Here is a 14,299-nt window from a genome sequence, read left to right as displayed (position 1 = left end):
TAGACTTCTAGGCAAAGTAAAATGGAAGTTACAAACGGAATTATGTTTCTATAAATTGTGTTCTGTCACTTTTTGGGGGGTTCATAGAACTGTAGTCGTTACATTTGTTTTGTCTCCAAAACTAAATTAATTCTCATCATGCTACAACTTAGGTAAGACTTTTTTCTTCGTTTTTTACCAGTAATTTATTAAAGCAAAGCAAAACTCTTTCCTTAGGCGGACAACATCATTTTGCTGAATGAGAACTGGACTGGTAACGAGGTCCTCTGGGCCATTAAGAAGTACAGGAAGGAAACCGGCAACAAATGCCTCTTCATTGAAATGGCCATGTCCGACGAGTAAGGCGTTTCGGCTTTAAATTTATTCATCTCATATCTTTCTCGTGAATTTAAATGTATTTTTTGTGGCTTTTTTTTCAAGTGCGTACGAGTCTAATAAGCCCTCTGACCGGAACCATGTGTATCTACGGGGCTTCAGTGAACAAATGCTCAGGTAAAGCATCTTAAAAAGTGACTCAACGTAGCATACATTGCCAGAAGTCATAATATTTCAATGAATGTTGCCCCCAAAAAAACAGGTTTGTGGTCGAACGAGGCTCCTCCAGGCTTTTGGACCACGTTGAGCACTTGGACAAACTGTACTATATTCCATCGCCAGCCGGAGCCAAAGATGAGACAACCAATTGCATTGTGTCCATTCCAAAGACTCCTAAATTAAGGTAAATAATAATAGTGGCTCGAGGTGGTGAGATAAATGAATTAATAAGCAATCATAAATAAAACTACTCTATTTTTCAGACTAGAAATTCCTATATATGTGTTTTACTGGAGTACAAGTCTCACTTTTGGGAGGACACTTTAATTTTACCAAAAGAAAACATACGTTAAAGTAACAATAGTAAAATGGAAAACAACGGGTTGAATGGGCATCTGTTAACTTGACCGTTTTTTGGATAACTATTACCTAAAAAAAACATACGTCAGACTTCAGGAGTAGTAAAAAAAAAAAGTGGCACTTATAGTCCGGAAACTACGGTAGCAGGAAAACTAAGGTAATTTTGAAAACTTTTTTTAAAATAAATGCTAGATATACACTCTATCTTTCAGTCAAGCACTTTTTATACATCTGCATTTAGTGTTAGTCACTAATAGACGTCCAATCCATTTGAAGTGGGAGGGTGTGCAGTCCAAATGGATTGGACCTTTATCGCAGCCAATGAGGGGATATTTTTTTATTTTTTTTATTTTTCCGGTCCATCTATAGGTGGCGCGGTGTGCGCGTCTTCATCTCGTCCACCTTCCGCGACATGCACGCCGAACGCGACGTCCTGGTGCGCAGCGTTTTCCCGGAGCTTCGCCGCCGTGCTGCGCAACACTACGTCCACGTGCAGGAGGTGGAGCTGCGATGGGGCCTGACGGAGGAGGAGTCGGGCCGGGCCGCCGCCCTCTGCTTGGCGGAGGTGGCTCGCAGCCAGATGATGGTGGCCATCCTAGGCCAGAGGTACGGCCTGGTGCCGGACAGTCCAGCTCAACTGGATCTACAACAGTATAAAGGGGTAAAAAAAAATCCAGCATTATTCTTGTAGTACCACATTTTCTCCAAAAACAGGAAAAGAATATATATTTGCCCAATATTTTCCCCCACTTATGTTTTTAAAATAGTACATAAATATAAAAATATAGATTTTTAAGTGTCAGTTTTTTAATGAAAGGTTTGATGGTAATATATTGTGACCTATTAATGGAATTTTTGTCTTTTCTTTTTAACCTACAATTATTTAGCTTTTTATTTCTTTTTGTATTAGGAATTAAAACTGTGAGTGATGTCATTGAAATGATTATTTATTTGTTTATTGTATCTCAGCTGGCATCGGGACTCAAGGACCTGTCAATCACAGACATGGAGATCCGACATTTTCGGGCTCTCTATGGGGAGACGGCAAAGCAGCGAATGTTGTGCTACTTCAGAGATTCCGACGTCATAAAGTATTTTCTTTCTTCGTACTTGAAAATTATGACAGAAAAAATACCTTCCCCCCCTTTTTTTTCCTTCCAGGACAATCCCTGTGGCGTGGCGGTCTGACTTTGTTGCTGAGTCAAAAGATGCTGAGTCCAAAATGGCACGGCTGAAGCGATGGATCCATATTCACGAGTTAAAGGTCACTGAGTAAGTTTATCCAGGATTTTTGGAATGTATGTCAGTAGAGTAGTTTTATTTTATTTTATTTTTTTGACATTGAGTATTCAAAATTGAATTTGCTTAAAATTGAAACAACAGAGATGGGAAACCAATTATTTTTTAAGATCTCTATATATATTCTATATTTTAAAAACTTCATTACATATATTATTCACATTTTTATTTGAATATAGTTTATTTTATGCCTTAATCTATGAATTCGGAATGCTTAGAGCTCTAAAAAAAATCTTAATTTGATATTTACGTTTGGTACTCAAAAACACAAATTAAAATGTATGACTCGGCCCACTATAAAAAATATCTTCAAAATGCTAGTAATAATCCACTACTGGTTTACAAACACCATTTTTTCACTATTTGTGTTATATTTTAGTGTTCTGTAGTTTGTGTTTCCAGATGTTCATTAAAGGGAGCATTCTGAAACCGGCAAGGATTTTCTGATCCTGCAAAGTTATCATTTCATTTATAAAGCGTCTGTCTCCCTTTGCCAGTTACTCGTGTGAGTGGGGAGGTGTAGTAGAGGGCAAACCCTACCTGAAGAACCTGGAACATTTTGCCAAGGCAGTGCTTGAAGATCTCTGGGAGGCCGTTGTCCAGCAGTTCGTCAAAGTAAGCCGTTTGAACGCAACCCGGCATCCCGACCTGCTAAAACAAGCATATCATTTGATGCGTCAGCACGACGAGGAAGAGGAGGCTGGCGCAGATTCCCAGATCAGAGAGCAAGAGGTTCATCAGGAGGCCCTGCAGAGGCAGTTCTTTAGCCGGGCTAAGCTAATGTCGGCAGCGGTGGACATGGTGGAGCAGTTACAAGCCAAGGGAGGAGCTTTGGTGGTGGAGGGAGGGCCTGGCCAGGGCAAGACACTTTTTATGGTAAACCACTCCATCTTCACTCTTTTATTTGAATGTGACTTACACTCCAGTGCAACTTGTTTTTATAATTTTTTATTTTTTATTGGTGCGACTTATAGTCCGAAAAATACGGTCATCTCAAGATGTCCAAATGTTCCGTTAAAAGAAATAAGACTTGCATTTTCCCCGCAAAAGGCCGCACTCGCCGAAGCCCTCCGAAGTAGCACCAAATCCAAGAAAAATCCCACCTGCGACGTCATCTCCTACTCGACGACCGCCAGCCAATCATCTCGCTCCGTGGAGAACCTCCTGCGATGTCTCGTCCGCTGCTTGAGGCGACTGAGAGAAGAGGAATCGCCTCTTCCCGTCTCTTACAAGTGCGTTCACATCGTCTCATTAAATAAAGACATTGGTTTATTTTTAACGCGAGGTTGTTTTTCCCCCCAAATCTTGATGAAAGGGATTTGCTGTCAGAGTTTCACACCACTTTGAAGGACATAAAGAGGAACAAACCTCTCGTGTTGCTGGTGGACGGCGTTGATCTTGTGTGTGACAACTGGGATCAGATCAGCTCTGGTTGGATACCTCAGGAATTACCGAAGGTCTGTCACTCAACTAATCTGACTGATTATTATTATTTTTTAACCCTAACATCTTATTTTATTTTGGCTATGACAGGGTGTTTGTTTAGCGATGAGCGCCGCGTCCACCTCGGCGTTGGTGCGCGCGCTGTCCAAGAAGAGTTCCACGCTGCTCTTCACCCTGCCGCCGCTCACCATGACTGAACGCAAGGAAATCGTTGAGAAGGAATTGGATTCCTTCGGGAAGAAGCTCAGCGATGCTGCCTTTAATAACCAGGTTTTTTCACGTCAAAATTAGGATGATGATTGGTCACGCCCGACTGATCCTTTTCCGTGTCTGGTGTGTTTGCATCGCTACAGCTGCAGACCCTGATCGCCAAGAAAGGTGCCGAGAGTCCTCTCTATCTGCACGTGGCATGTGAAGAGCTAAGGAACTTTGCTTCCTTTGACAAGGTACAATTTGCTCAATTCTTAGATTGTCCTCACTGCGGCTTACTGATACTTTGCATACAATTTTTATCAAATGAACGTCTTCATATTTGACATATTAGGTTTTTTTTAGGTTGAAAATTGGTCACAAGTTTGTTTTCAGCTAAGGAGTTTATTATGATATTGTGACTTCATTTTCTAAATGGAGCCTTGTTTTTTTTTTATAACAAAAAATATTTTTGTTATGAATTTTTGTCAAAGAAAGTATGACTTCTCCTAAAACTACAGCTTTAAGTTTATTTTTGTACATTACGGTTTAAAAAAACAAAACCTAATTGTAGAAGAATGAAAATTATCATTAAAGAAACAACAGCTTTTTCTTGATCACCTAAAAAAAGAACTTTTATTAAATGTGAAACTACAGATTAAAATGATTCTTTTCAAATTACTTTGACTCTTGTTGGATTAAAAAAATTGTAGGATCTCAATCATCCAATTATTTTTTGACTAGCTTCATTCTCATGTCATTTTTTGGAAGAATATAACTAAGATATTACTCCGTTCAAAAAAAAGCTTAGATGTAGTTCACCACAGTATTTTAATTTTTTGTTTTTGAAAGTAACACAAAAAAAAACCTTCATTCATATCACATCTGATCATTTTTTTTAAATCCTTTATTAAACTTGAACGGCTAACATAATTTAACAAAATTTGAATGCATGGTCAATTATAATAACCACAATTCATCATCAAAATCATGTCAATCTGATATTGAAATGGTATTTTGTGCCTCAGCTGAACGAGAACCTGCAAGCCTTGCCTCAGTCGCTCAATCTTCTGGTCCAGTACTGCCTGAAGAGAATCTGCTCCGACCACAGAAGCATCGTGGGACTCCGCTGTGCTCTGGCGTCCCTCACCGTCAGCCACGCTGGTACGAGGAACCAATGAGCTCCATCCTTCTCGCTTGACGACCGCGTTCTCGTCTCCAGGTTTGAGGGAGCGAGATTTATACTCGCTACTGAATACGTGCAACGACCTGCCCTCGTTTGAAAGACCGGTTGCCTGGCACCAAGTGCTGTCACTGTACAGGAGCCCCAAAGGACGCGTTCCCATGGTGGCATTCACGCGCCTCGTGCAGAGCCTGCGAAGGTAAATACATCAAGATTTAATCACCTGTAGCCATTTTCATATTTGTGACACCATGTACCTGCTCTATAGATACAAGGCTTTACAAGTCGCGCCATTTCAGCCAGCGTAAAAATAGTTGTGTCGGAGGTCCAAGTGTCAATTTACAATTTAACTTCAAATTAAGCACTCAAATATGTCTTAAATTACACTTGGAAAAACATCAAACTTTGTATTCTGTTATTGCTGCACCGCTGCTTGACCCCAAAGCAGATTGAATTGGATAACTTTATTCATCCCATATTCACAAAATTTCATTGTCACAGTAGCAAGTGGGTTACCATGCAGATACAGGAAAATACATTTTAGACATAAATAGATAGGTTATAAATAAGCTAATAAATACATGAATTAATATATAAATAAAAAAGTGTGTTTATGAAATATATATATATATATACATATACAAACACGTATACATATACAAACGCGTATACATATACAAACACGTATACATATACAAACACGTATACATATACAAACACGTATACATATACAAACACGTATACATATACAAACACGTATACATATACAAACACGTATACATATACAAACACGTATACATATACAAAGACGTATACATATACATATACAAAGACGTATACATATACATATACAAAGACGTATACATATACAAAGACATGTACATATATAGACACGTATACATATGGTTGGTCTTAACATTCAGCCATTTGTTTTGTTTTGACCAAGTAAAATTCAATTCCTTGAGAAGAACAATTTTTCGAGTTCACAAATAGGCGTTTTTGCCCTTACTTGACTTGGCCAAAATATCTAAGCAGATATATTTTTTTCAGTCTGACAACTCTGTCACACCGCCACGACACTGACGACGTGCTGTCTCTTTCCAACCCGGATGTGAGGCGGGCCTTTGAAGATGTCCTCCTTCCCTCGGAAGATCACCGAAGAAGAGCTCACCTCGTGTTGGCGGGTAACAAAGCGACCCCAATCATTTATTTTTCCTCTTTTAAAGTGCCACAAATTGTGTTTTCCTCCCCCCGTACCCTCCGCAGGTCACCTGTGGGTGCTGGCTGATTCTCAGGGTACCGATACTTTTCTTCATGGAGAAACGGATGCTGTCTGGCAGCTAACTGCTAACTTGGTTGGTAGCCTTTTTAGTAGGGTTTTATTTCAGAAGATATACGCTTTTAGATTTGTCATACTAGACTGCTCTGGTATTTAATCGGTTTTAACATTTTTTTTCAATTTGAACTCTGGATTTTCATTTTCTCCTTTTGTTGCTTAGGTACAAAGTGAGGAGCTGGAGGTCCTTCACTCACTTCTGTCCAACTATTACTTTCTCCATGCTAATGTGCGCAACAACCTGCTGCACCACCTGCTCGACACCTACAACAATTACGGTAAGCGTTTCATTTGAAACACTTTGTTTACTTAGAATGTCTTTTTTTTCACTTTTTTTCCTTTCCCTGCAGACAAGAAGTCGCCCTCATTACCCGGCGACAAGGCGGTCGCTTTTGGCGACTGCAGAGCTTTCCTGCAGCGCCACGTCGGCGTGCTCGCCAACTGGCCGGCTCTCTTCGTTCAACGGGCCCTCAACGAATCTCCCGAGACCCCCGCTCACCACTGGGCCCGTGGCATGCTGGGTAGTGGAAGCATGCCTGCAGTGGAGTGGCTCAACAATGACTACCAAACCTTGGACAGCAGGTTAACCACAAAAATCCTCTTTGTTTTAGCTCAATTTGGACCAAAGTGGTCTTGAGAAACGTGCTAGTGGAGTTTTTTCATTGTGTTTAGTGTTGTTGTTTTTTTTGGGGATGTTTGCTATTTGTGTCTCGCAGCCAACTGTTGTCTACCTTCACAACCGAGCCCACCTGCTTGACCGTGGGATGCGACAGCGAGATGGTCGTGGGAACCGGGCAGGGAACTTTGCATTTCATCAGTAGAAACACAGGACAGGTTGAAAACGTGTCTTAATTATTGAAGTTGAATGAATCTCCAACTTGTTCAATCTGAAGCCTTCTGTGCGACTCCAACACAGGAAGTGAAGACCCTGGAGAGCAGCAGCGACGGCATCTCCAGCTGCGTCCTGCTCGAGGACGGACGACTGGCCACGACTTCCTTTGACGGGCAAATTGAGATCTGGGACACCGCCAACGGATGCCGGTAAGCCACCTCTCCTCGGGTGCGTCCCAATCGATTCATTGTAAAATTCTCGGCTCTCGGCCCTCGGCAGGATGTCCCATATTCGGGGCCACGCCAACGCGATCACGGCCAGCGACGTCACCGCCGACGGGAAGCACCTGGCCACAGCCTCCCTGGATTTTGCGCTAAAAGTTAGCATGCTTCCATTACTCCTTGTAGTCTCTGTCTCGAATGATCTGAAACGTCTTGCACCCCTCAGGTGTGGTCTTTGAGAAAGGGCGACGAGGTGGCCGTTCTGCCCAGCGACAGTCCTCTGAACTGCATTACCTTTGATTCTGAGGATCGCTTGCTGGCTGCCGGTTGCTGGGACGGGAAGATTATCGTGTGGAAGTGGCTTCAAGATAACACCCAAGTTGTGAGTCGATGGTGTTGCCATTGTGGCAAGATTGCAGTTCCTCGTGGATTTAAAACCAGGTCTTTGAAGAGTCTAATGCATTTGATCTGGCAGTACACGGTTCAAATAGATTGGAAGTCCACCATTCATAAATTTATTTCAATTCATAGCAGAACGATGAAAAGAGGCCCGACTAGATGTGGATTATCGTCAATTGTAAAGATGTTTCCATTCCTTAAAAGTAGAATATTTGGTCAAAACTACCTTTTAATTTAATCAGATTTGAGCAATGTGGCGGTAAATGTCCTGATTTTTTTAAAATGAAGATTAAGACATTTTGTGCATTTCCCTTTAAATCATTTGATCAGTGATTTTTACGTCTTGGAAATTACAGTTTCTATTTGTCAAAGTGACCTTAAACTTTTGCATTTTATAGGCGTCCTGGAAAAAATGTGGACGGCAATGAAAACGTCTTGAGTTTTAGCAAACAAAATGAGTGTCTTCTGCAAAGTAACGTTTTAGTGTTATTTGAGAAAAAGGTGTTGACGGCGTGCTCTTTCGTCGTCAGTGTTTGTGCGGGCACAGCCGCTCGGTGCGCAGCCTGTCCTTCTCGCCGTCGTCCTCGTCCACTCTTTGCTCCGGCTCCGTGTCCGGAGAAGTGCGCATATGGTCGGTGGACGCCTCCACTTGCGTGGGGTGCTTCCAGGCACACGCCGGGGCCGTCGACGCTCTCGCCTTCCTGAACCAGAGCCGCTTGCTCTTGACCGCCGGTTCCGATAACATGGTGGGTCAAGCCAAATGGCATTTTTTGCCCACTTGAAAAGACCATTACAATAACTTTTTGGCTTGTTTTTTATGCAGCTCCAGCTATGGTCAGGTGGACTTGGACGCTCAGTCGCGCATTTAAAGAGAACCCCGGTAAATTTCTTTTATAAAGTTAAAAGAAAATTCTATTGCTGGAAGGCTTTGTACTTATGGTAGGACACAAAATATGAATCACATAAGGATTCAAGATGCAACTGCCCGAGGGGTTTAGAAGCCTCAATTTGAGATAATAGCCATAATAAATGCGGATGACAAGCGGAAAATAACATTGTACACAAAATGTCATTTTCAAAGTCATCTCAACTCACATTTTCTCTCCTTTTTCTAAATGCTTCCTTCAGGGGGAGCTGGAGCCTCCTCAAAAGAAGAGCCGATGCGACAACACATCGGAGGTCGGCGCGCTATGCGTGGCCGTCAACGGGGACTACGTTGCGGCGGGTTACCATGGCGACGGCTTCAAGCTCTTCCGCCTCAGCACTGGTGGGTTTCACCAGACGACAGTTTTGTACTTAAAAAACTTGAATGAATTCAAAATTTCTGAGTTCAAATTTCCTCCAACTTTAAAGATCCATCTATCTCAGCTTGCTTGATTTCATTGGGTATATGAAGGCAACATCAGATTGTTTTATTTATTCATTTTTTAGAATGAATAGGTAGTCAATTTACCAAAACACTTAAAGACCTTCACAGGAAAATGACTCCAATGTATGTTGCAAAACAGATTTCTGATGGTCACTGAACGCAACATATTCACCTGGACATAGATCATTTCATTGAGCATGTGGAATTATTGACCATCCGCCCTATTTAGATTTTTAGGTTCTACAGAACAAATAGTTTTATGAGTTTATCACTAGTAGACGTCTTATTCATTTGAACTGGGCGGATGGCAGCAAATGCACGTGTTCAAATGCATTGGAGTCGATCACAGTCAATTGCATGAATAAGGTAAAAAAAATGCTGGAAACGGTTGACAAGCTTAAAATTGTTAGTTGCAATTTTGAATGTCTTGGATTTGACCTTTTTTTCCGCATCTCTTTTGCCAGGGGAGATGATTTGGGAGTCGGGCCTTTTCCGCTTGCCTGTGCCATCCCTGCTTTGGCTAGGAGTAGACACCTCTGCCTCTGCTACGGATCCGGCACCCCCCTTGCTGGTTTCCACGGGGCACGACAAGCGCATGCGGCTGTGGCGCGGGACCCTCGGGGAGGATGGCGAGTTGACCGGCCTGGAGATGACGGAGATGTTTGGCAGCCAACTTGGCATCATCCTGGCCATGGCGCACAATGACACTTATATGGCCACCGCTTCAGGTGAGTTCGGAAAATTGTGAATCATTTGGCATATTAAACTCAAAGAAATCTAAAAACAAAAAATCTCAAAAGAGAAATTTGATTTTTCTTGCTTCAAAGAAATCTAAAAACAAAAAATCTCAAAAGAGAAATTTGATTTTTCTTGCTTCAAAGTAGCCCAATCAGTCATTTTGATCATTTCAGGAGTGATTCAAAGATGTGTCTACTCCCATAAAGTCTTTGAATTATTATTTCTTTTTCACCAAGTTTGTTTGCTTTTCAGACGACTGTACTATATTCCTCTGGCTTTTGAACGAGCTAAGGAATGAGCACTATTCAGAGCTCCCTGATAGCCTTCTCAAGGGACACAGTGGAGCGGTGACCTGCCTGGCCTTCAGCCCCGACGGTGGACGGCTGCTCTCCGGTGGGAAAGACAAAGTATGAACAAGCGTTTCACATTCAAAGCCACACAAATACAAATATAAAGAGCCTGTGGGTGTTTTCTGTCTTTTGCAGGCTCTGATGTTGTGGGACGTGACCTTGTCTCCTCCTGCGCTCTCCAAAGTTCTACCGCCATTCCACAGAGACTGGATCACCGGCTGTGTTTGGAGTCCAGACTGTGTGGTGGGCGTTCCCATTTTTTCCCATTTTGTCATCATGTGCAGATTTCATTTTTCAGAAAATAATTATACATTACAGAAACAGGAACCAAGGATGTTCATTCTTATTGTATGTTAAATACAGTGCACCCCAATTTTTTATTACAACTGAAAATGTGGGTTTGTATTCATTTTCATTGCTAAAATTTCATTTAAAAAAAAAGATGATTTTTGACCAAAGAATATTTCAACCTGAAAGCACTAAGCTTTTCGCATTGTCCCGCCTCTCTTTCTTAACATATTTTTAAACGTGTGGTTGTTGTTGATTGGCAGATAAGCTCCTCCAATGACTGCAGACTTTGCATATGGGACGTGGAGGCCGCTCAGAGCCTGCGTGAGATCACTTGGCGGTGTCCTTTGACCTCTGTCTGCTGCCTGGTGAGACTCTTACCGCAAGTTAAATGTCTCTGCGGGTATATTCATTGAGGCACGTGCACTCGCAGGGGCCCTACGTGGCAGCCGGATGCGCTGACGGCAACCTGCATGTGTGGAAATGGGAGACCGCTATGGAGATCTGCCACATACCCGCGCACGAGGGGCCGGTTCATGCTTGCGCCGTCCTCATCGATGCAGGTCAATGTCAGATGAGGGGGATTCTCAAGGAGTAGGTTTTTATGTTTTTGTATTTTTTTAAGACAAAGAAACCAACCCGGAGGATCTCACTGTGCTCACTGCTGGCCAAGATGGAAAGGTGCAATTCTGGAAACCTTTACAGGTTGGTCAATTTTTTAGATTTTTTTGATTTTTTGAGGATTCTGCTGACCTGTTCTCATTGTTCTGAGATGAATTACTTTTTGAAAAATACTAATTCCATAAATGCACCGTCAACAGGCGAACCAGGGTTTGATTGCTTCATTAATGTATATGTATACTTAAAAAAACATTAAAAAGGGCTGAAATTCTCATTCACTGGCTGCTCTTCTAATATGATGACCCGTTTACGTGACATGAACACAACCAGGGAAAAAAATGAGTCAATATTTATTTAACTTATGTTATACGTAATGGAAACAATTTACTCCAAATACGTTTTTTCTTCTTCTTATGTTTGCCTTGCAGGTAGAGCACTTAAGCACCTTCCAAGGTCACGCCGGCGCCATTTGCAGCATCGCTTGCAACGGGAGCATCCCGGAGTTTCTCACCTTGTCGAAAGATTGCTCATTGCGAAGCTGGACGTGGGAAACTGGTAAAGATGGAACTTTTTCTTCAATGACTTTATTTTTTTTGTACATTGCAACACTTTCTACATTGAACTACTGTATTCACAATTTTTAACAAAAAGTGGTTTAATTTATACATCACAGTTTTTCTATTTTTCTCGATTGACTCTGTCTTCCTGAATTGGTCGTGAATATTTTCTTGGCTAACATGCTCCAACTTCCCGTCCTCATAGAGAAGCCCCCCAGCACGCGAGGATCCGTCTCCGCGCTCTGTTTCGCCGATTGGGACCACCACGTGCTACTCGCCGGTTACGAGTCCGGCCTGCTGGAGGTGTGGCAGCGCAGCCGATTGGTCGGACGAATGCAGGTGAGGACTTTGGCCAGGCGACCATGTGCTCGTCACGCTCGCGTCGTGTTTTTGTTTCTTTTCCGCCCTTGTTTTCAGGCTTCGGAAGGCCGAGTCGCAGCCGTCTGTTCCATGCCTAATGGCCGCTTTGCCGTCTACTGCTTGGGCTCCTGTGTGGATGTGTTGAAGCTGACGTGGAATCAGGAACGCAGCATTGCCACGTCAGTAAAAGGAAAATCATCAGTTTTTTTGGAGTGGATTATTTATTTGACTATACCTTTTTTGTTCCAGGCTCATCAAGGTGATGTCGCACCAAGTGTTAGACCAAGTGGCTTACCTGGCATACTGCTCCATTCTCATCGGCGTGTCCGACAGCGGATTGATTTTTAATGTCGCCTGTAAAGAAGATGATTCCAATCAATGGTCAATGATGGTCCACAGGTATTAGCGCTGTCCTCCATTTTGGCTCAGCTTGGTTTACGCTTGTAACGTGTGCAAATTTAGTGAAAGGGTCATCTGCTTTAAGCAGTATTCCATGAAAATATGCCTGTATAATATGCACGTTTTCAGTGTCATTTTCATAATAGCTACGTTTGTTATTTCTCACAGCTGGAGTCACCGAGTCGGAGTTCTGGGACTTATCCGAAATGACAAGAAAAGCATGTGGATGGTGGGCGTGTCGGACAACCAGGTCGAGGTCGGCTTTATTGTGAGTTTATGTCCATCGCCTGTGATAGCTTTTTCCGAAATGTACTGGGGGATTCCATTTAAATATATTGTCAAGGTCTTGCATCATGACTGCAATTATCCACATATGATGTGCTATATTATAACATTTCACCTTGTAGTTAAGATTTGAGATTTGCTTTTCAGTTCGCCATGGGCCCGGAGAACGGCATTTCCTCATCATTCAGCGCCATGACTTTGGAGACGGACACGGCGGATGAGGAGAACGACGATTGCATAACGGCTGTGACCATCGCCGAAGGTGACAAGCACGCTTATTTGCTGCCACTCCTCCCCTTTTTTTCACTTGTTTCTATGTTCTATTTTCTTGTTTCTACAGGATTTGTAGTTTGTGGCGATGTGTCGGGAAACATGTGGTTCAATCAAACTCCAAATGCTTCCACGTGGAGCCACAAGAAGCTTGTAAGCCACAAAAAAGTACAATCACACGAAATCAAATTACCGTATTTTCACGACTATAAGGCGCACATAAGAGTCTTAAGTTTTCTCCAAAATAGACAGGGCGCCTTATAATCCAGTGCGCTTTATATATGGACCAATACTAAAATTGTTATCACGATAAAATAAAATAAATCAGTCGATAGGACAACTACGGCAAGCAGCCCCCGACTCTACTATTTTCCCGTAGAAAAAGTACTGCTCAGTGACTTCTGGGATATATAGTTCTTTTGTCAATACACCCAGCATGAGGGTGAGCACACTAATTTGGTGCTCGCCGTCATTTCGGCTGTATTTACAAAAGAAATCCTGCCGCTAGATGTTGGCGTCAACAGAGCATTCAAAGCTAGACTGTGAACTATATATATACATATTATATATGGATGAATATCGAACCGCAACATGAGATTATGGCAACGTGAGGCGTATGTCAAGCGACTGGATGGCTTTTTTCACGGCTCGCCGTCACTTTTGATTTGCGACCAAGTCACGAAAATGAAATGATGATGTTAGTACATAGTAAAATGGCTAAAAGTACAACCGAATTCAGTTTTGCTTCTGTTGCCTTTTTAAAAACGGGTTTTTAGCGTGTGGGTGTAGCGTGCATTTGGCGCATGTAGCACCAAATTAGTGTGTTTGCCGTCATCCTGGGTGTATTGACAAAAGAACTATATATCCCAGCAGTCACTGCGCACCGGAAATAGAGTCTGGGGTTTCCGTAGCCAGCGCTATTGCGGTTCGATATTCATCCATATATAATATATATATGCCATGCCTGGCTGCGTCTATAAAAACTGTGCGTCCTTTGTGTGTTTAAAATACAGAAATAGCACTCGTTACTGACACCGGCTAAAAATACGATGCGCCGTATAGTCTTGAAAATACGGTAGATTTTTTTTTTTTTAATGGTATGCTTTTTTTATTCACAAAGGCCCATCAGGACAAAGTCAGTGTGCTGAGGCTCACCCACAGCCTCATCATCTCGGCCTCGTGCGATCGCACGGTCAAGCTTTGGGACAGAAGCACCAAGAAACAAGTCAGATTCCAGCAACAAGTCTTTCGCTCGCTCTGCTCTCA

The 14,299-nt window shown here is 42.4% G+C and overlaps 1 protein-coding gene across 4 annotated transcripts in view; it reads left to right on the top strand.

Moving 5' to 3' along the window:
* tep1 (telomerase-associated protein 1) overlaps window positions 1-14,299 on the top strand; it is a 31,354-nt gene that overhangs the window by 16,286 nt on the left and 769 nt on the right. For 3 of the 4 annotated variants that reach the window (XM_077615132.1, XM_077615135.1, XM_077615134.1), the window contains 38 exons: window positions 217-338; window positions 421-492; window positions 578-718; window positions 1,264-1,555; window positions 1,864-1,985; window positions 2,056-2,166; window positions 2,691-2,808; window positions 2,875-3,069; window positions 3,244-3,425; window positions 3,509-3,650; window positions 3,727-3,906; window positions 3,990-4,082; window positions 4,854-4,989; window positions 5,048-5,207; window positions 6,059-6,192; window positions 6,275-6,363; window positions 6,508-6,622; window positions 6,695-6,926; window positions 7,061-7,178; window positions 7,261-7,385; window positions 7,456-7,555; window positions 7,624-7,779; window positions 8,327-8,542; window positions 8,620-8,676; window positions 8,925-9,063; window positions 9,630-9,893; window positions 10,156-10,310; window positions 10,389-10,496; window positions 10,805-10,909; window positions 10,975-11,104; window positions 11,167-11,246; window positions 11,591-11,717; window positions 11,925-12,258; window positions 12,329-12,478; window positions 12,647-12,746; window positions 12,911-13,025; window positions 13,104-13,186; window positions 14,154-14,258. In XM_077615132.1, the coding sequence (XP_077471258.1) occupies window positions 217-338; window positions 421-492; window positions 578-718; window positions 1,264-1,555; window positions 1,864-1,985; window positions 2,056-2,166; window positions 2,691-2,808; window positions 2,875-3,069; window positions 3,244-3,425; window positions 3,509-3,650; window positions 3,727-3,906; window positions 3,990-4,082; window positions 4,854-4,989; window positions 5,048-5,207; window positions 6,059-6,192; window positions 6,275-6,363; window positions 6,508-6,622; window positions 6,695-6,926; window positions 7,061-7,178; window positions 7,261-7,385; window positions 7,456-7,555; window positions 7,624-7,779; window positions 8,327-8,542; window positions 8,620-8,676; window positions 8,925-9,063; window positions 9,630-9,893; window positions 10,156-10,310; window positions 10,389-10,496; window positions 10,805-10,909; window positions 10,975-11,104; window positions 11,167-11,246; window positions 11,591-11,717; window positions 11,925-12,258; window positions 12,329-12,478; window positions 12,647-12,746; window positions 12,911-13,025; window positions 13,104-13,186; window positions 14,154-14,258 (5,403 nt within the window). The remainder of the gene's footprint in view (window positions 1-216; window positions 339-420; window positions 493-577; window positions 719-1,263; window positions 1,556-1,863; window positions 1,986-2,055; window positions 2,167-2,690; window positions 2,809-2,874; window positions 3,070-3,243; window positions 3,426-3,508; window positions 3,651-3,726; window positions 3,907-3,989; window positions 4,083-4,853; window positions 4,990-5,047; window positions 5,208-6,058; window positions 6,193-6,274; window positions 6,364-6,507; window positions 6,623-6,694; window positions 6,927-7,060; window positions 7,179-7,260; window positions 7,386-7,455; window positions 7,556-7,623; window positions 7,780-8,326; window positions 8,543-8,619; window positions 8,677-8,924; window positions 9,064-9,629; window positions 9,894-10,155; window positions 10,311-10,388; window positions 10,497-10,804; window positions 10,910-10,974; window positions 11,105-11,166; window positions 11,247-11,590; window positions 11,718-11,924; window positions 12,259-12,328; window positions 12,479-12,646; window positions 12,747-12,910; window positions 13,026-13,103; window positions 13,187-14,153; window positions 14,259-14,299) is intronic. The other variant, XM_077615133.1, reaches the window with a different exon arrangement.

Source organism: Stigmatopora argus, chromosome 12 (assembly GCF_051989625.1).
Source record: "Stigmatopora argus isolate UIUO_Sarg chromosome 12, RoL_Sarg_1.0, whole genome shotgun sequence".
Lineage (NCBI taxonomy): Eukaryota > Metazoa > Chordata > Actinopteri > Syngnathiformes > Syngnathidae > Stigmatopora > Stigmatopora argus.
Note: the sequence above shows the minus strand (reverse complement) of the source record. Positions and strands in the feature narration are given on the sequence as shown.